The sequence below is a fragment of the Fusarium oxysporum genome, chromosome 4, assembly GCF_000149955.1.
Source record: "Fusarium oxysporum f. sp. lycopersici 4287 chromosome 4, whole genome shotgun sequence".
Classification (NCBI taxonomy): Eukaryota; Fungi; Ascomycota; class Sordariomycetes; order Hypocreales; family Nectriaceae; genus Fusarium; species Fusarium oxysporum.
In genome coordinates this window covers 4,256,839-4,274,229 of record NC_030989.1, presented here as the reverse complement: position 1 = coordinate 4,274,229, position 17,391 = coordinate 4,256,839, and the positions used below count along the sequence as shown (strand labels likewise).

The 17,391-nt window shown below is 48.7% G+C and overlaps 9 protein-coding genes and 1 non-coding gene across 11 annotated transcripts in view; 4 read left to right on the top strand and 6 right to left on the bottom strand.

Annotated features, from left to right (window-relative positions):
* Positions 1-203: 203 nt before the first annotated feature.
* On the top strand, positions 204-2,457 carry FOXG_04360 (26S proteasome regulatory subunit T2). Its single transcript, XM_018382353.1, has 4 exons — positions 204-729; positions 779-832; positions 881-1,723; positions 1,785-2,457. Exons 3-4 carry the CDS (start codon positions 1,170-1,172, stop codon positions 1,948-1,950), a joined length of 720 nt encoding a protein of 239 aa, XP_018239054.1. The 5' UTR covers positions 204-729; positions 779-832; positions 881-1,169; the 3' UTR covers positions 1,951-2,457.
* Positions 2,270-3,230, bottom strand: FOXG_04359 (uncharacterized protein). The gene is made up of 2 exons (XM_018382352.1): positions 2,963-3,230; positions 2,270-2,918 (listed from the first exon to the last, which is right to left on the bottom strand). The coding sequence occupies exons 1-2, from the start codon at positions 3,125-3,127 to the stop codon at positions 2,631-2,633; spliced, it is 453 nt and encodes a 150-aa protein (XP_018239053.1). The 5' UTR covers positions 3,128-3,230; the 3' UTR covers positions 2,270-2,630.
* Positions 3,231-3,380: 150 nt separating this feature from the next.
* Positions 3,381-5,269, bottom strand: FOXG_04358 (serine/threonine protein kinase). The gene is made up of 2 exons (XM_018382351.1): positions 4,642-5,269; positions 3,381-4,592 (listed from the first exon to the last, which is right to left on the bottom strand). The coding sequence occupies exons 1-2, from the start codon at positions 5,196-5,198 to the stop codon at positions 3,548-3,550; spliced, it is 1,602 nt and encodes a 533-aa protein (XP_018239052.1). The 5' UTR covers positions 5,199-5,269; the 3' UTR covers positions 3,381-3,547.
* A 1,568-nt stretch (positions 5,270-6,837) lies between these two features.
* On the bottom strand, positions 6,838-6,945 carry FOXG_18814. The gene has a single exon. It is a non-coding gene; the product is annotated as a tRNA-Met (tRNA).
* Positions 6,946-7,063: 118 nt separating this feature from the next.
* On the top strand, positions 7,064-9,004 carry FOXG_04357 (uncharacterized protein). 2 transcript variants are annotated; one of them, XM_018382350.1, is made up of 3 exons: positions 7,064-7,652; positions 7,708-8,631; positions 8,654-8,741. In XM_018382350.1, exons 1-2 carry the CDS (start codon positions 7,352-7,354, stop codon positions 8,571-8,573), a joined length of 1,167 nt encoding a protein of 388 aa, XP_018239051.1. In that variant the 5' UTR covers positions 7,064-7,351; the 3' UTR covers positions 8,574-8,631; positions 8,654-8,741. The 2 variants fall into 2 exon arrangements, with proteins under 2 accessions (XP_018239051.1, XP_018239050.1); XM_018382349.1 differs by having other exon boundaries at positions 7,708-9,004.
* FOXG_04356 (uncharacterized protein) lies at positions 8,812-10,267 on the bottom strand. Its single transcript, XM_018382348.1, has 2 exons — positions 10,014-10,267; positions 8,812-9,970 (listed from the first exon to the last, which is right to left on the bottom strand). The coding sequence occupies exons 1-2, from the start codon at positions 10,158-10,160 to the stop codon at positions 9,008-9,010; spliced, it is 1,110 nt and encodes a 369-aa protein (XP_018239049.1). The 5' UTR covers positions 10,161-10,267; the 3' UTR covers positions 8,812-9,007.
* A 127-nt stretch (positions 10,268-10,394) lies between these two features.
* Positions 10,395-13,076, bottom strand: FOXG_04355 (uncharacterized protein). Its single transcript, XM_018382347.1, has 2 exons — positions 12,346-13,076; positions 10,395-12,299 (listed from the first exon to the last, which is right to left on the bottom strand). The coding sequence occupies exons 1-2, from the start codon at positions 12,793-12,795 to the stop codon at positions 10,536-10,538; spliced, it is 2,214 nt and encodes a 737-aa protein (XP_018239048.1). The 5' UTR covers positions 12,796-13,076; the 3' UTR covers positions 10,395-10,535.
* Positions 13,077-13,594: 518 nt separating this feature from the next.
* On the top strand, positions 13,595-14,551 carry FOXG_18813 (uncharacterized protein; the record flags this gene model as incomplete). The annotated part of the gene is made up of 1 exon (XM_018398951.1): positions 13,595-14,551. The coding sequence occupies one exon, from the start codon at positions 13,595-13,597 to the stop codon at positions 14,549-14,551; it is 957 nt and encodes a 318-aa protein (XP_018239047.1).
* A 780-nt stretch (positions 14,552-15,331) lies between these two features.
* Positions 15,332-15,505, top strand: FOXG_18812 (uncharacterized protein; the record flags this gene model as incomplete). Its single annotated transcript, XM_018398950.1, has 1 exon — positions 15,332-15,505. One exon carries the CDS (start codon positions 15,332-15,334, stop codon positions 15,503-15,505), a length of 174 nt encoding a protein of 57 aa, XP_018239046.1.
* Positions 15,506-16,838: 1,333 nt separating this feature from the next.
* FOXG_18811 (uncharacterized protein) overlaps positions 16,839-17,391 on the bottom strand; it is a 2,149-nt gene continuing 1,596 nt past the window's right edge. The window contains exon 3 of the mRNA XM_018398949.1: positions 16,839-17,363. Coding sequence (XP_018239045.1) covers positions 16,948-17,363 — 416 coding nt within the window. The 3' untranslated portion in view covers positions 16,839-16,947. The remainder of the gene's footprint in view (positions 17,364-17,391) is intronic.

The window sequence follows — 17,391 nt, the reverse complement described above, 5'->3', positions numbered from 1 at the left end:
TATAGACTGAAGCCAATCATATCATATGCGCTTTGCTATCTTCTCCTAGTGTCCTCAAATTAAATTCTGGTCTTATCAACAGCTAGCGCCTTTAGGGACTTCAAGGCCAAACTTTACGTGTTGGCTTATATGGATGTTTCTTTCGATTAATCCATCAAGGTCCATTGCTTTTCCCTTGCATTGTCAACTTCGAGACTATATATGTAGAATACTCTTTGAAACGACTCTTAAGATCAACTTTTGGTTTCCTTCCTCCCTGCATCCATACTTGACAAAACAATTGAGACATACAGTAGTAGCCTTCCAATTGTTTTCGTCAACATCGATAGCGACATGTCTATGAGATGCTGGCATCGGCCCCAAACGGACGAAGGGACATGGTAAGAAATTGTTTAAGTTCAAAATGGAGAGTTTCAGCTTCTTACAAGTTTGAATAATGTTTTCCCCTCGACTGCGGCATCTGCATTCATTGTTACTGCTTGAAGTCAGTGTTGCAGTTAAAGCTTCACGTGACTCAGCTAGCTACAGCACGTGACTAGGCTGGAGCTGCTGTCGTGTTTCCCTGGCGCCTGGCGGTCGCTTTCATCATCACTAAGCTCGGGAGCCTCGACCTCTCTCCTCCACATCAAATCACATCCACCATCACGACTCACCTCATTGAAACCACTGCAACGCTAAACAAACGTCATCACATAATCTATAGCTCCCAGAGCTGATCCTGACAAAATGGTAAACACTTCCGTCATACTGCAGCTGAACAGCTATTGACGTTATCTAGGGTCAAGGTCAATCCGGCATGGGAGAAGGGGGACGCGATGAGAAGGACAAGAAGGCAAGAAACCCGCTCGGAACCTCTATTTCCATTCTAACAACCCAATAGAAGGATAAGCCCAAGTACGAACCTCCGCCTCGACCTACCACACGAGTCGGCCGCAAGAAGAGAAAGGCCGGTGGCACCAGCGCCGCTCAAAAACTTCCCGCCGTTTACCCTACCAGCCGATGCAAGCTCCGACTTTTGCGAATGCAGCGAATCCACGATCATCTCCTGCTTGAGGAGGAGTACGTCGAGAACCAGGAACGTCTACGCAAGGCCAAGGCAGCCAAGGAGGGCCAATCTGTAGGCACCGATGCCGATGTCGATCGATTAGCGGACGAGCGTGGCCGTGTGGATGACATGCGAGGAAGCCCCATGGGTTGTTGGAACTCTGGAGGAGTTGATCGACGATGATCATGCGATCGTCAGCAGTACTACTGGTCCTGAGTACTACGTCAGCATCATGAGCTTCGTGGACAAGGACTTACTGGAGCCTGGCGCCAGTGTTCTTCTGCACCACAAGAGCGTCAGTATTGTTGGCGTCTTGACAGATGATGCCGATCCTATCGTCAGTGTCATGAAGCTCGACAAAGCTCCTACCGAGTCATACGCCGATATTGGTGGTCTGGAGCAGCAAATTCAGGAAGTCAGAGAATCAGTAGAGTTGCCACTGCTCCATCCGGAGCTGTACGAGGAGATGGGTATCAAGCCTCCCAAGGGTGTCATTCTCTACGGTGCTCCCGGCACTGGAAAGACATTGCTGGCCAAGGCCGTTGCCAACCAGACCTCTGCCACTTTCCTACGTATCGTAGGTAGTGAGCTTATTCAGAAGTACCTTGGTGATGGTCTAAACGCAATTAAGTTACGGAGCACAGCCAAACAAACTAATCCTGATTCTAACAAACGCATGTGAATACTCAGAGCCGAGGGCAGGGTGTGCTGAGATGGCGCTCGAAGGAACGGTATCGAGTGATGCGGCTGTCGAGGGGGTGAAGCTTGAGGGAAGAGCTGTTCTTCGGATAGCGCCGTTCATGGGAGTGAGCGACTCCTCAACCAGCTGGATGGTTTCGATGATCGCGGAGACGTCAAGGTCATTATGGCCACCAACAAGATCGATACCCTGGATCCCGCTCTGATCCGACCTGGACGTATCGATCGAAAGATTCTCTTCGAGAACCCCGACCAGAACACCAAGCGCAAGATCTTCACACTTCACACCTCAAAGATGAACCTCAACGAGGATGTTGATCTCGAGGAATTCATCTCCCAAAAGGACGACCTTTCAGGTGCCGACATCAAGGCCATCTGCTCCGAAGCCGGTCTACTTGCTCTCCGAGAACGACGAATGCGGGTGCAAATGGCGGACTTCCGATCAGCGCGTGAGAGAGTACTCCGTACGAAGCAGGAGGGCGAACCAGAGGGTCTGTATCTGTAAAGTACTTGTACATGAGCGATTGGGACAGATAGATGGGTCTCGGTTATTAATGAGGAATAGAGATTTAACAGCCACTTTGAGCGGAATGTTTTGTACTAGGGGTAAAATGCTTAGGTTGGCAATGCCCTAGGACTTGATGTTCAGTGTAATGTTACATGTTGACAGCGTAATGCTTCTGCAATTTTCGTGAACGGGCTGTATCCCGCCTCCATTACCATTAGGCCTTGTTCAGTAGACAAACAGACTCCATACTAAACCGATACTTTATTGTCCATCCCGACATCCTCCATAACCCATGCACGGATCCCAAAATGCAGACATATCATGAGGATCCCAGTTGTCGTTTCTAATACCAAGCTGGCAGACGGTGTAGGCGTAAAACTAATTGCCGTTCTCCTTCTTCACAACCTCATTGTTCTGCACTCCGACAGGTGAATGGTTGTACAGCCATCGTGCAATGATGAAGCTGCCAATGGCCCAGCCCCAGACGAGGACGGCGATGGATGAAGTGACGAGTAGTGCTGGCACAAGAACAAGAAGGGCAACGCCAATCCAGAAAAGAGCAAAGACGATTGCTGCGCCAAGGGCGAATAGGATGGTTGACAGGGAGAATGTGAGGAAGATTAGAAGAGGGAGGAAAGAGAGAAGAAGTTGCGATACAACAAAGGACTGTTTTGTTAGCGATGGTAAATGGGCGGCGAGGGGAAACGTACAAAGAGAATAGGTCGCGATGAAGCAAAAGAAGCAGTGTTGTCATAAGCTTTCTGTCGAGAATTAGGCGGAACAACACGATCCACGGAGCTCCGCGCGTAGGCGATGAAGCCTGATGCGTTGTCACGAGCAGTCTCGCTGTGAGAGTTTGTAGCGGCGGGAGCCATTGTTGCGATGGATGGTTGAATTTGGTTTATGGTGTTGGTGGTACAATTGTCATTATGGGAAGTGAAGTGGTGCTTGAGATGCTTCTTCAGGGAGGTTGAGGTCAGCTTCCCTTTGAGATGACGTGGGGGATGTGCTGGGTACGTACCCACTAGACACGGCAATTGGGATCTGGGGATGGTGAGGGGCCAATCAGATATTACACTTGCTTGGCTTGTTCAGTATCATCGTTCTGCAAATACCATTAACTGTAAAGATGGGTAAAGATTAAGGTAGTCGAGTTGATAATTGATTATGTTCTTTTTGGCATTCAATAGATTACCGTAGTGACTAAACAATCTGAGTCCTGCCCATTAAACTTTAGAGACTGCTCCTCCGATATCCAAACGCCATGATAACCATCCACAATGCCTTCCGGTTCTTCACAAATAGCTCATTTCAACATCGCCCACTGAAACTGTGCTCATCTGAGCAACAAGTTGGTCAAGGCGTGACAAGACTTGATGAATCTCCAGCCTTGTTTCATGGTTCTTGTCCAACATTCCTGATACAAGCTCATACGCCAACTGGCTGCTCAAGGCCTCGCGTCTAGACAGGCTCTCGTCACACAAGACCTTGAGACTCTTCATGAAGTGCTCATGCTCTGAGGCAATCTGACACGACCGCCTATCCTTTGTCCGACAAAAGCTATCCCACAGTTCATCTCGTCCAGCTCTCCCTCTCTTCGCCACACCTAGCATCAGTGCAAAGCAGCATCCGAGTTGCCATATATCAGCACGGAGATTGCTCTCCAATCTCGCGACTTGCTCTGGAGCGAGGAAGATATATGAGCAGTCGTCGAAATTGGTTGACCCCCCACGGATGAATACCTTGCTCACGCCAACATCAGTCAAAAGAGGACGGATGTTTGGGGAATTGGGTTCGTGGAGCAAGATGTTGTCGGGCTTGATGTCCTTGTGCTTGATTGACCGTCCATGCATAGAAGCCACGGCTTGTGCCAACTTCTTCATGATACGATAGATGCAGAGGCCTGACTGTGGTGAGCCTGGGCTGAACCATTTGCATCGATCTTTGCGTTTTCCGTCTGTTGACTTCAAAAAGTCTTCGAGGGTATAGGGGGCCCAGGGTCTCAGTATGAGATGAATGATGCCGTTGTCCTCTTCGTATCTCTCGTCGTTGGCTACAGTGAATGCTTCGACCAGTTTGACGATGTTGGGGTGGTTGCAAACTTCCAGAACCCCGATCTCCTGTAGAATCTTGCTCCGATCATTACAGAAGAAGGTTTTCATCGCAAGTTCCTCAGAAGTTTTCTTGTGCTCTACCCTAACGACTGCCCCGAAGCTCCCCTTGGCGATGGGTTCGAATGCCTTCTGCTCGTAAGGCACGTCCTCGGTCTTGTTGTAGGTATGTACGTATCGCGGCTCGAGCATCCTGGCGAATTGAAATAGACATCTCTCTAAATGCGGGCTTGTTATTGTTAGCTGTCTGTGTTCCCAACCAACAAGTGGTGACATACCGATGCTCCTCGAACGACTGCACCGCCTCCATTTGGGGAACCAGAGATGCTCCGTTTAGTGATGTTTTCCCTAGAGTCTCGGCAATACTTATGGCCATCTGCACTAGTCCTTGCTGATTCGGCAGGGATCGAGGGTAGCCGGTTCTCTCATCAATGTCCAGAATGAACTGGGAGGCAAACAGAGCGTCAAGGGCATCAGAGCGCCCCTGTTCTCTGTTTTGGCCGTAGAAGTCGACGAGTTCTGTAAGTTCGGCGACACATCTTTTTATTCTTTCCAAGAGTTCTCCAATATAGGTGGGAACGCCATTGACGATGCTGGAGCCCATCTCGTGCAGTTCATATCGTAGGGCATCGAGGTCTGTCTCCAGAGTCTGTGACCTTACATCGATAAGACCAGCCACTGCTGAGCCTTGTCTGAGGTGGCTTTCACTCCAATCTCTGATCCAGTGAGCAAACCGGAGGGAATCATCGAGCCTCTGGAAAGTCCCGTCAATGCCATCAGCAAAACGGTAGGGTCGTGGCTGAGGAGTGGTCAAAGACAATCGATTACACAACATATCAACGGTTCGTCTCAAGGCGTTGGTGCGGGGGAAAAGCCTCAACAAGGCAAACAAGTGCAGGATGTCTTGCGGAGTGTTTGATTGTGGTTCGCCTGGGCTCCCGGATTGATATATCACCCAACCCCTGCTTGTGTGACGCAGCCTGATTTCTCAACCACTGTTGCTAGCCCTATCACATCCTGCCAGCTAGCACATTTCCTTTCCGTGGCGCTCTGTCATCGAACTTTTAACGCTTGACCGACATTCTGCAAGCACACGAGGGTTAGTTGATTATGCTGGAGCACAATGTCTCCGGGGTTCTGTGGCCCCGGATAGTGCTATCAGAAGGGGCCCTACAGACGATACGTTGAACATTCCAACGGACAAAAGAACCTTCACATAGAATGATCGTCTTTGTGTTGTATATGCTGATGTCCTTTTCGGATTATCCTTCCGGTAAGTTTCACTTACCTCGATGTGGCCCATAAGGGGCCAAAGTGTGAGACCGAGCTTAAGCTCGTTACGCCCTGACATTTCTAGCAATTCTTATTCAGTATACAATGATACATTATTGTTCGCTGCGCTCCCAGTAAAAGCTCAAGATGTCATCAAGTGTTGTCAAACCTCAAGCATTGAAAGTCATATGAACTAATCTGACATATTGTCTCACTCTCTACAGCATATGCCGTAATAGCGCAGATTTGATCTCTAACAGACTCATCAATTGAATTGTAATGTAATAATATGACGAAAGTCTGCTCTAGTTCGGCAAGTTCTATCCTGGAGTCAATCCTGGCACAATCTCATACGCCATTTAGTTGCTCACACTCCCATGCCGAGACGGCTTGTTGTAGCATATGTGAGAACACAACCATGGAATTCCTTAATCGGAGCATTAGACAAGGTCAATGGCCAATCGTCTTGCGAAACTACCGGAGTTCATTGACATGTGCCAGGCTTTTCTTAGCCAGCCCTAGGAGTCTCGGATCATAATACATATAATTGCCTCGTATCCATAGACTGAGATGGACTGACAGGAATATTCCATATATAGTAACCCTTCATTCAAGCGATCATTGATAGATACAAATACTTCACGATCTATATTGCTTCTTACATAATACTGATGTCAAGCTGTGACGGTTGAATCGAAAATGAAGCATGTATTTGGCGGTTATGTATTCCTATCAAACTCTCCAAGAATTAAAGATGTGATCTATCATGAGTACTTTCATCTGCTCTCGATTGGCGGCAATAAAAGCTCACAATTTGACAACACCAACAAGATCGCAAACTTCAGAGGCACCTCTTGATCGTAAGAGCATCAAAGATTCGGTGAAGGCATATAGGGAAACCTTAGCTACACGTGCCCGTTTATATACAAAATGAACACTTTCGCTTTTTTTGTCCCTCGCAAAGACGCATGTACATATTGTCGGTCGAATTGTACAATAAAAGGGAAGCCTATTGTTATGGGCGGCACAGTATCATAGCGTACTAGAACTGTGTAAGGCTGAGTTTCGGGCTTTTGATTGGTGCTCAAACAATATGACCCATTTTAAGCGCCACCAACTAAGCGACTCGCACGGTAAAGCCTAAACAGTGGGTCTTATCATGTTCGTTCCAACAACTTCACAACACCATCAGCAAAAATGAATGCTCTCTGTGAGGTTCGAACTCACGACCTTTGGATAACCCTAGCTTGAAGCTAAGTCACTCTATACAGATATGAGACCAACGCTCTAACCAACTGAGCCAAGAAAGCTTTTTAAGTATGATGTTTGTTAAAGAATCTGAGCTCTAATTGCAAATACCATCGTCTACTCATTTTAGTTCTCACTCCTCTTTGTTCGTAGATCGTCATTCGCTCTTGTCTCGCTTCTCGTGCGGCGATGCTGCGCCTCAGTCCACGCACTACACATCCATCTTAGCTAGGCGGCCGCGTTTACTGCGCCTAGAGGCAACAGCAATTCATGTTTTGGTTGGATGAGATTGCGTAGGCTTAAGAGAATGCGAGATGGACGGAATTGGGATAATACAGCGAGGAAGGACATATAAGCTTGGAAGGTGCCTGGTTGAGTATATCAGAACAATACAATCAGCGAAAGCTCCAATTCTCATAAACTTACTTTCACTCACATCACATTTGTATAACTCGTATCATCTTCACAATGACCCTTTACTCTACATCCAACAAGTCTATTGAGAACGTTGATCCTCTCAAGCAAGCTGGGCAGCCTCCGTCTTATTCCATCCAGCCGGATCGCACAGAGTACCAACAACCTCAACCTCAAGATCGAAATGCTTCTTCTACAGCCAGGCCAACAGCCGGCGAGCGGTTTCACAAGATCAGCTCCAAGGCTGGTTCGCCATTGAACAAGGTCGCCAACTTGTTTGGTGCCGAGGGATGGTGGCCTTCTACAATGGACAAGGAGTGCAGCAAGGCTGCTCGAATTCTTCACTCTTTCACCAGTGAGTATCATCTCAATCATAAACTATGAAGGGTAAGACTAACTTACACTCTCAGGCCTCAACTCGTCTACATCGCCCACAGAAAAAGGCCCCCTCCACCCTACCGGACTTACACGCAAGTCAATGGTCAAAATCCCCCCTTCTGTCCTCCAAAGCGCAGCCGGTCTAGCCATCTTCAACGTCATCCGTGCCGGCGCCTGCCATAACTCACTCTCCGGTGGCTCCGGTATAGTCATCGCGCGACGTTCAGATGGTACTTGGTCTCCTCCGTCTTCCTTCGTTGTAAGCAGTCTCGGTGCAGGATTTGTCTTTGGGCTTGATGTCTACGATTGCGTTTGTGTTCTCAACACTCAGGAGCAAGTCGCCGCATTCACAAAGCCTCGCCTTTCATTCGGTGCAGAGGGATCAGTTGCTCTAGGACCCATCGGGACAGGTGGTAGTGTTGAGGCTGCTCTTAGCAAGACCGCTCGACCTGTATGGAGCTACATGAAGAGCCGCGGTTTGTGGATGGGTGTTCAGATCGACGGCACTATCGTCGTGACTCGAGGCGACGCCAATGCTACTTTCTACAACGAACATGGGATCACAGCAAAGAAGATCCTGTGTGGCGACGTTGCTTGGCCAATGGCTGCTCAGCCTCTTTTCGAGGTCCTCCAGGCTCTTGAGGGTCGGACTGATTATGACCGGACTGTTGTGCAAGCAGTTGGCCAGGTCCCTCCTCCTGGCGATAGTATCTTGTCTGAGAAGCAGGAGAGATACACTGATGAGCCCCAGGTGCAAGAGACTCGAGAGCAAACACCGCCTGAGGTTGCTTCTCGTGATGTCAAGGAGGAGCTTCCCGATTATGAGATTGTGAAAAAGGACGAGGAGGAAAAGATTGTGGACGATGAGAAGGCCAGGCTTGCTGCATCAGGATACTAGTTTTGGGGGTCTTGCGTGTTTGCTTACTGGGCGTTGTTTTATGTCAATCTTAGCCTAGGTCTTAGTCTTCTTATCCCTAGGTCGTGTAATAGTTCTCCGAAGCATTTGATCATAATATTCTCATTTAACCCGATATGTATAAAGAGATTACGTAGTTGGGATTGTCTCTTCTTGGCATCGATATCAAGTGTAGAAAGGCCAAGTCTCCTCAAATTTTACGGAGTTTCCTGGAGAGAAGTCGAGCAGACAGAGCAACCAGATCGGACGTTGGTTGGTAACTCATCAAGAGCAGTTTTGCATCGATGGATCCTCAGCCGAGGTCGAAGAAGCATGTTCTTGTCAAAACTTGTCATTATCATTATAGTCAATATGCAAATCTATGCCAAGCTCCAACTCCAACTATAAATATTCTTGTGTAAACTCAAGCCTCCTCATTAGACAGCCTCATCTCCAACCGGTCCCCTTCGCTTCCTTCTAGTATTCGCATCCAGGTTTTCTATCTCCTCAGCGCCACTTCGAAGCGTAGACTCAGAGCTGATAGCAGGGGCACTCGCGCTTTCAGGCAACCTAACCTTCTTGCCTCCCCAGCCAGCAGCCATAGATAAAGTCTGGGCAGCATAGTCCAGGTCCCCGTCGAACCCATACCGGAAAGCCTCCGTCTCTTGAAGCGGGAGATGGTTGAAGCGCCAGTCCCAGACACTAGCATAGGTAGAGCGATATGATGCGAATGCCATGATCGTGCCGACAAAACCGCCTCCTAGAATGTCGTACCAGTTGTGTGCAGCGTCGATGGTGAGTGAACCAGCGATTAGGACTGCTCCGAGGAGAGGTAAGAATGTGAGGAAGAGTTTCCAGAAGGCGGGCTTGTGGTCTGCCCAGACCTTGAGTTTGGCGTTGAGCCATAGGAAGAGGAATCCAAATCCGGCGAAAGCGGCAGTCGTGTGGCCGCTTGGGAAAGATGTGATGGCATTTTGGATCCTCGATTTATCAGGCTGGGTGCAGATTTCGGTGGTGTACATGATTTGGTAGAAACCAACTCCATTCAAGCCAGTCTTGTTGTGCGTTTTGGCGAGAGAAATATCTGGCATACAAACATCGAGAAAGTAAGGTCTGAAACCACCGACAAGTTGTTTGAGGGTGACCTGGAAAAGAGACGCCAGAATGACAGACCAATTTGTTCCAATGATTGCGTTGCTCGCATCCCAGGCCGATTTAATCCGGAATTGGGCGGCGATGTAGGTGATGATAGGTATAGCGATGGATATCAAACCGGACAGCCATGAGGGAAGAATCCAACCGCGATCAGGGTACGCCCATTGCGGGTAGACAATATCTCCCGAGGTCGCATCGAAGGTGACGGGAAACGTTCGTGTGATGATGACAGGAGAATGGTAGATCTAATAAATTAGCAACGATTAAAAACACAGGAAAGAAACATACACCAAAGGCGACAGCTCCAACTACAGCCATGGCGAGTAAATCGAGCCAGTTGACAAGAAACCATTGTCGCATAAACGTCTTGAACTTTTGTTTCTTGGACTTGGACCTGTTGGCCGCGGCCGAGTTGACTCTTGGGAGGAGAGGCATGACGACCTCGGAATAACGATTTTGTGTCTACAAAAAGAATGTCGCAAGAGAATTAATTATTAGGTCAAGAAGAGGAATGAGGAGAAGAGGAGGAAGAACATACATAGGACAGAGCTTAGGTAGCTTGTGGTTGTCGCGTGCCAGTGCCTGCTTTGAGTTGTCTGACGTCATGGCATGCTGAATCGATCGGGATCGTAAACCTTCGTGACAATACAAGCTGCAGAGGCTCATCAAATTTGAATAAGACACAATATAACCTAAAATAGTACTAAATATTGGTATGACCATTATAATCTATAGGTAAAAGATAAACTCCATCGCATGCTAAATGTAAACACCATCTATCTAAACGCCATGTTTACCATGAATGGATCATCACTTCTTCAACTCTCCAGGCCCCTTGATTCCACTCGCGCGACTGCGAACACGAGAATCATACTTGAGAGCCTTATCACCAATAGTACCATCACTGTTCGTCGTTGAGCCCGACACGCAAGGCTCGTTATTCCACGCAACACCTCTAGCACGTCTCCACGACTCAATAGGCGAAGCCATCATGCGCTGCGTATAAAACAGACGACAGTTGGCAGCCTCATACCTAAAGTGCACAGGGTATCCCTCAAGATTATCCTCAGTATAGCCGTTCAGCGAGTTGACCTTGCCGACACCGCCGGCAGGGAGGGGAAGAAGAGGTGGGTTCTGCGAGCTGGGGAATGAGGACGATGCGTCGCTGAGGATAGAGGCCGTCTCCTTGTCGGTCTTTGCGTTGGCGCGGACATTGGCGATTGCGCTGGTGATGTCGGCGTTGAAGTTGAGTAGAGTTCCCTTGACGCCGCCCATGGCTTGCATGGCTTGGTTGAGAGGACGACCGCCAAGGGCAAGTGTGCGAATACCGTGGTTACGGGTGAGAAGACCGGTCAAGATACCACAAGCAGAGGCGCAAATACCATCAGTCACGATGATGATATTCTCAGGCTTCCAGGGAGCTTCCGCGACCAAAGGCTTCCTCTCGGGGTCGAAGCCATTGATATAAGCAGGAATGCTCTCATCCCAGGGAACAGTCTTGTCAGTCTGGAAGGCTGCGGTGACATTCTGGCCCTTGACAGTATAAGGGCCATAAAACTCCTTTCCTGTCTCGAGGTACTTGTTACCAGGGGCGACAGGGTAATACTCAGATCTTGTGATCAACGACTTGACGAGGTTATCATAGTCGACCTCAGCGGCAGCCTCAAGAGCAGGGTTGGCGCGATATCGGTCCCAGCCAGTAAACTCTCCTTCAGGAAACAACAAACGATAGATAGAGTGGGCGAGAACAACTGAGCCACCGCCGTTGGCAGACATATCGATGATGAGCTTATCACGGCCAGTAGCCTTGGCCGCCTTGATGAGTTGAAGGATGACAGCTTGTCCCTCAAGGATGAACTTGGTCATGCTAAAGTCAGCAGGGGGGTTACTGATGTCAATGCCAATAGGCAAGAAGCTCAAGATGGAGAGAACAGCAGTGTCTTTGTAGTCCTCGCCGTTGAGAAGGTATGCAGAGACAGCGTTGCTGGATTGTTTGACGAGAGGCTTGGGGTAGCCAGGAAGATCGTCGTCAGTCTCTTGAGTTGAACGACGCTCATTGGCAGAAGGTTCTTCGGTGGTGGTGTTTGTGGGAGTGATTTCGATGTAATAATGGAAATCTTCGCCAGACTCGATACCAGAAAGGTCAACAGTAGCAGGGATGACCAACTGGTTGACAATCTCCAACTTGCTACCGTTGTGGAACTCGATGGTGTATGTATCAGGAATCTCGAACTGGGTGAAGAGTGTGCTGCTAGATGATCCAACAGCGCCACGAGGAATAGATGCAAAGAGACCGTTGTACTGAGCATCAGGGTCTTGGCTATTTGATGTTGCGAAAGAAGCATCCTCCTCGAGCCACTCAGCGATCGGGGTTCCATCGATAGACTTGACAGCTGAGGGGGTATAGTCGAGAAGACCTTGGTTACCACGGCTAGTGTCGATGACATGGAAGATGTATGGCAGTCGAATGCCGTTGGCAGACACGGACTCGAACTCGACACCTCGTCGGACGTAGTAGAATGCGTTGAGCAGAGCAGGAGGATAGTCAAAGTGACCATCATTTGCAGCGGCAAACTATTATCGTAAGTACACCATTGTACAACGAATTGGAAAAACTTACAAGGCTTCGCAGATCTGTCATGACTTCATATTGAGTCTCGTACTTGTTATTCTCTAACTTGCTCCGAATCTTATCAAAGCCACCAAGAACATCCACACCAGGAAACAGATACTCTTTCGGCGGATCAGCAAGAATCTCAAGCGTACTTTGAAACCCAATCAGAGGCTCAAGATAATCCAGCAGTTCGAGATCTCGCTTCTTATCCAGAGGAACAGACTTGAGACATGCAATACCCACAGAGGGAGGAATAGCAAGAACGACAGGCTTCCCAGGCTCAGGCTCAGCCTCCACATAAGCTTGACTTATGAACTTGCAAGGCTCGCTCTCAGCTTCAGAAAGATCCCGCGATGAAATGAAAGATGGTTGGTTTCGAGCCTGGTGCATAACCTGCCTGGGCTCGAGGGCTGCGAAACTAACCCCAGCGAGGGCTAATAGAATTGAAGGAATCATGGTGATTGTGTATATGAGTGATAGGGCTGGAAGATCTTTCTGGGTCTCTTCCAGCCCTTATATGCAGTTTATTCTTGAAGACCAACATGCCCGAGTCCTACATCGTGGCTGGGTGGAACTTGAGCTAGCGCTGAAGGCGTTGCTTATACCAGTAGTTTCACGGGCTGTGCTGACGGCGGGATCTGTCAGCGTCAAACAATTATCTGCAGGCCTGTCGATTTTTCTTTTATTTATTTTTTTAATGTCATTATCAAATAAGAATGAAGAGAGCAGTACTTTGGTGCAGATCCTTTCTCAATAATCCTCTTGAAGCGCCAACTCGTACGTTTCAACTCCATCGTGAAAATCCTACCGTTGAACAACTGTTCGTGCCAATCTGCCTAACGGCTTTCTAGTCTATTTTTAATAGACCGCCACGAGGCTTCTTTCTGTCTCTCTGGGTATTCAGCTGGGAAGCATGGCGCACCCTGCGCCACTCACTTATCGTCCCGAGTCCTAGTCCACGTTAAATATAAGCATCGTCTCCGTGTCCGAATGGGTCAGTCCTATACTGCGGAGTTTGGATGGGTCTTCGTTTAACTTTCAAGGTAAGCATGCTTTTTAGCGTGGGCAGCTGAAGAGATGGCGTTGGGGAGTGATCAAAATGGCAGGGCGCAGGTGAAGTGTTTACTGGGAGGATGTTTTCGGGACCGAGGGATTGTCTTGAATGGACAGGAAATTGCTATTCGACTTTTACAACTGGGATAGTTGGCTTTCAGATCTGTCATCTAGCTATGTTCCTTTGCTAGAAACTATCTTCATGGCTTTGATTGGGACGTTTACTGGTAGAGAGTCATCGGGGCGGTACAATCCAAAGCCCTGCTATGACCTTTACGACAGAATTCGAGATCGCGCGAAAATTCCGGATATTGATGGTGACGGTCTCAATAAAGCTCTGTCAATACATCAAGGGATGGTCGGGCAAGCCGTTAGCCGACAGACATTTGTTTGCATAGTATGCAACCGAGAACTTAAGCCAGACACATCCGAACGAGACCACTGCCGTCTTGCAGAACCAGGAGATCCCCTGGGACCGCGGCGATGTCAAACTTGCCATCGGCATTTCATGAAACACAACGAAGAAAGGGACCCCAGTTCCACCTTGCAATTTGAGGACCGAGGGCAAAGACGCACACAGCATGAGTTGTGGGTAGCTGCAGGGAATGCTGATGTTCATGGGAATCCTGCATGTGCAGCAGCCCGCGTGCCTGGTTCCTCGTTCACCGGATTCATGGCGGATGCCAGGTGTGCAAACTGCGCGGATTATCTCAATCAACAAGCAAGCAAAAGCATTCCTAAGAGTCGGAGGCGAGAAAGGCAGCCTCAAGCCAAGGAGCTAGAAGCGAGAAATCATTCGTGGACCCGTGAAGAGGATGACCTTTTGCAGAGTCAAGTAACCTCGAGCATCGCCAAAACGGCTTGGAAGAAGCTAGCAGTGGACCATTTCCCCCAAATGGCTGCGCAGTCGCTCAAGGAACGTTTCGCTCTGTTGAGAGCTGAAGCTCGCAAAGAAGCAATGAAAGTGCCGAATACTACCCCGACAGCTAATCGAGCATCCAAGTCGCGAGCCTGGGGAAATAGCGAGCTCGAGATTTTGAGATCTGGGATTGCAGAAGGGAAGGCTACCAAGACTATGCATGAGATGTTGCCTGGACGAACGTTGACAGCCGTAAACTCCAAAGTGAGTTGGTTGAGAAAAGCTGGCGTTGGAACTTGAATCGCCAATGTCCTTTGGATAAGCCAGATCTCAACTAAATTCTTCCCCTTCATTTGTCAAAGTCATAGACTATGGTCAGTGTAAAATTCTCTTTTCTTTTGGACCCCTATCGAGGGCAATAGTACCTCGCGTACGCGGTTGCTAACATTAGTACCTAGTCGACAACGCAAATTCTAAGTAATTGGTAGGGTCAAATAGAACTATGAACCCACTGGAAGTGCATGCATCGACCCCCTCGTCATCCATCAATGTTTGTGATCGGATCCTGGCAGGGTTGTCCTTTGGAGGCTAGGAGAAGGCAGAGAGCTTCGGTTATCGATCCTGGGTGACAAAGATATAGCTAGGTTTAGGATACTTTGATTACTTTATTTTCGTTCCATAATTTAGTCCCAAGTCTTAGAATACGCCCTGGGAGGATATTCAACGTCTCGGGTGGGATTGTCCTCGGATGAAAAGCGAAATGAAAGACAACTCAGTTCTGGGATATCGCGGAAGTTTCTTGTGAATGTGCAAAGCCGGCCAAAGTTCTCTGGCATTGGGCATTGGAGCTAAGTCCCGGTGGAAATCGAGACGCCTTTCCTCTCATGTTTGCATCTACGGCAAATGATTACGTTGGAATTCCGCATCTAGTTATGGAAGTGGGTTGTTGGTACCCTTTTCTCATTACATGGGAGGAGATGACTACCGAACAAAGATCACACTTCTCACGATCACTTGCCGAGTCCAAGTTCGTCGAACTCTCAATGAAACCTGCTGCAGGGAATTTGCGTTTAGTTTCCAATGAAGTCTCTTCGAGGGCCAGAAGCCGAGGGCATTGCATTTCCACTGGATGTGGTTCATCAATACGTGAAAGTCGAAGTCGATGATAAAGAGTCTGATGCTATAAAGAGCCCAAACGGCTTGGATGAGGTTATCCCTGACGGGGTTATTCTCCGGCTTCCATCGCCAGTTTAATAGCGTTGCAAGGGTTTTCATGCAATGGAGCCAGGAAAGCTCGATGTGATTGAGTTCATTACCCAAGTCTTCAGCTTTCAGCGACTTGTACATCGATGAAACGGGACAATAGTGAGTAGTGCTGAGATACCTGGTTTTCCAAATCCCTCCACCTTGGAACTCGATACGTATCCCAACGCGAAATGCTTGACTCCAAGAGTCAAAAGGTCCTACTGTTGGCAGCCGAAGATAGGAGTGAGGATGCTCGACATCAGGGTCAATTGTGATCTCGATCATAACGTTGACAGCAGGCCAATGCTCGAGAGGAGTACCTTCTCGTGGGACTGCTTTGCCGAAAAGAGAAATTCTTGTATCTTTGTTCCATTGAGTAGAGAAGAACTGAATACGCTTGTTTGGGTTGAGGGTGTAACTTGCGAGGATTGGGTTTGAGAATCGTCTTGCGTTATGTTCGAAAGCTCCAGACGCCGAGCATTCCGGCAGTTGGAGGGGCTTTTGTTCTGATCCAGATATCCAGAGGACTCGATTCCGGGAGCCTCAGGGAGCTAACGTAGCAGTCAAAATTCTTGAACATGCTATTGAACAGTAGTCGTGGAGTGTTTGTTGCAGTTATCGGCGCAATACTCCCCCCCTCCTGGGCCTGGCCGAGAGAGGACAGCTCCAAGTTGAATGTTTGCCAGCGGCACTTGGCACAATCCAGTACGGCCTTCAAGGCGAGTCGTTCCGTATCCTGCCTCGATGCCTTTGTCGGGTTTTCGAAGTAGTTGCACGATTGGGTAGTTGAATAATCTGCCGTCGTTCAAGGAGTTGTTTCTACCAGTGAATGATGCTAAAATTCCCAATCTTGAGAGGGACAAACCACAAGAGGCCAGTATGTTTCTCCAGAGAAGCGGCTGTTTCTTTGATAAGCGGGTTGATAACCTAGAACGTTCTCTAATGTAAGGCTTGCGCTGAATCGAGCGACTCTTGAGAGTCGGCTTGAGAGCAAACTGCGGCAAAGGCGTTTAAGCCCCTTTAGCATGGTCTAAGTCTCGACGGTACGGATACGGGGTTGATATAACTCCAGTTGACATAATTCCAGTATGCGCTGAGAAACTCGACGTCGAGAGATAGCAGACTTACTGAGCCCGAACCATAGCATCTACTTACTCACAAAAGCTGGGAACCGCTCCATGTGCAAGTCATCTACTCACACCCGAGTCAAGATCAAGGTATTCTATTACATTACAAATGTATAATTTTCACCCAAGCACTTCACAGACTGGCATAGCAATCGCGCAAGATGGCATTAGACATCTATCTCGTTCTAATCACAAGCCATGCAACACCGGCGATGCTAGATACACAAAAAGGAAAAAACACAACTAGTAAAAGCGCACGTTCCTAAAAAGCCACCGCAAGAAACTTTAATCATACCAAGATCGGTCCTTCCAAGAACCTCCCTTTTACAGAAGGACCATGCCGGCACCGACAACACCAGCGACGGCCATGTAGGCGCCAACGGCGAAGTCACCGAGGGAGAAGACGCGGGCGATGGAGGCAGCCTGGAGACCAAAGTTCTCGTCGTCCTCGCTGCTGCTGTTGGAACCACCGGTGGAGGAAGAAGCGACGGCGTGGGTGGCAGTGGCAACCTCCTCGTTGATCTTGCTGGCGGAGGCGAGAGCAGACTTGCAAGAGTCCTGGCTCTCGGCCTTCTGGGTGGTGGCCTTGCCCTTGAAGTCACAAGCATCGGCAGCGGACTTCTGGGAGGTGTAGTAGGCGTCGAGGATGTAAGCAAGCTTAGCCTCGTTGGAGCACATGCTGTAGGCACCATAGATACCGGCAGTGGCGTTGGCGTTGATAGCAGTGCAGATCTTCTTGTCTTGGCCGCAGATGTAGCCAAAGATGGA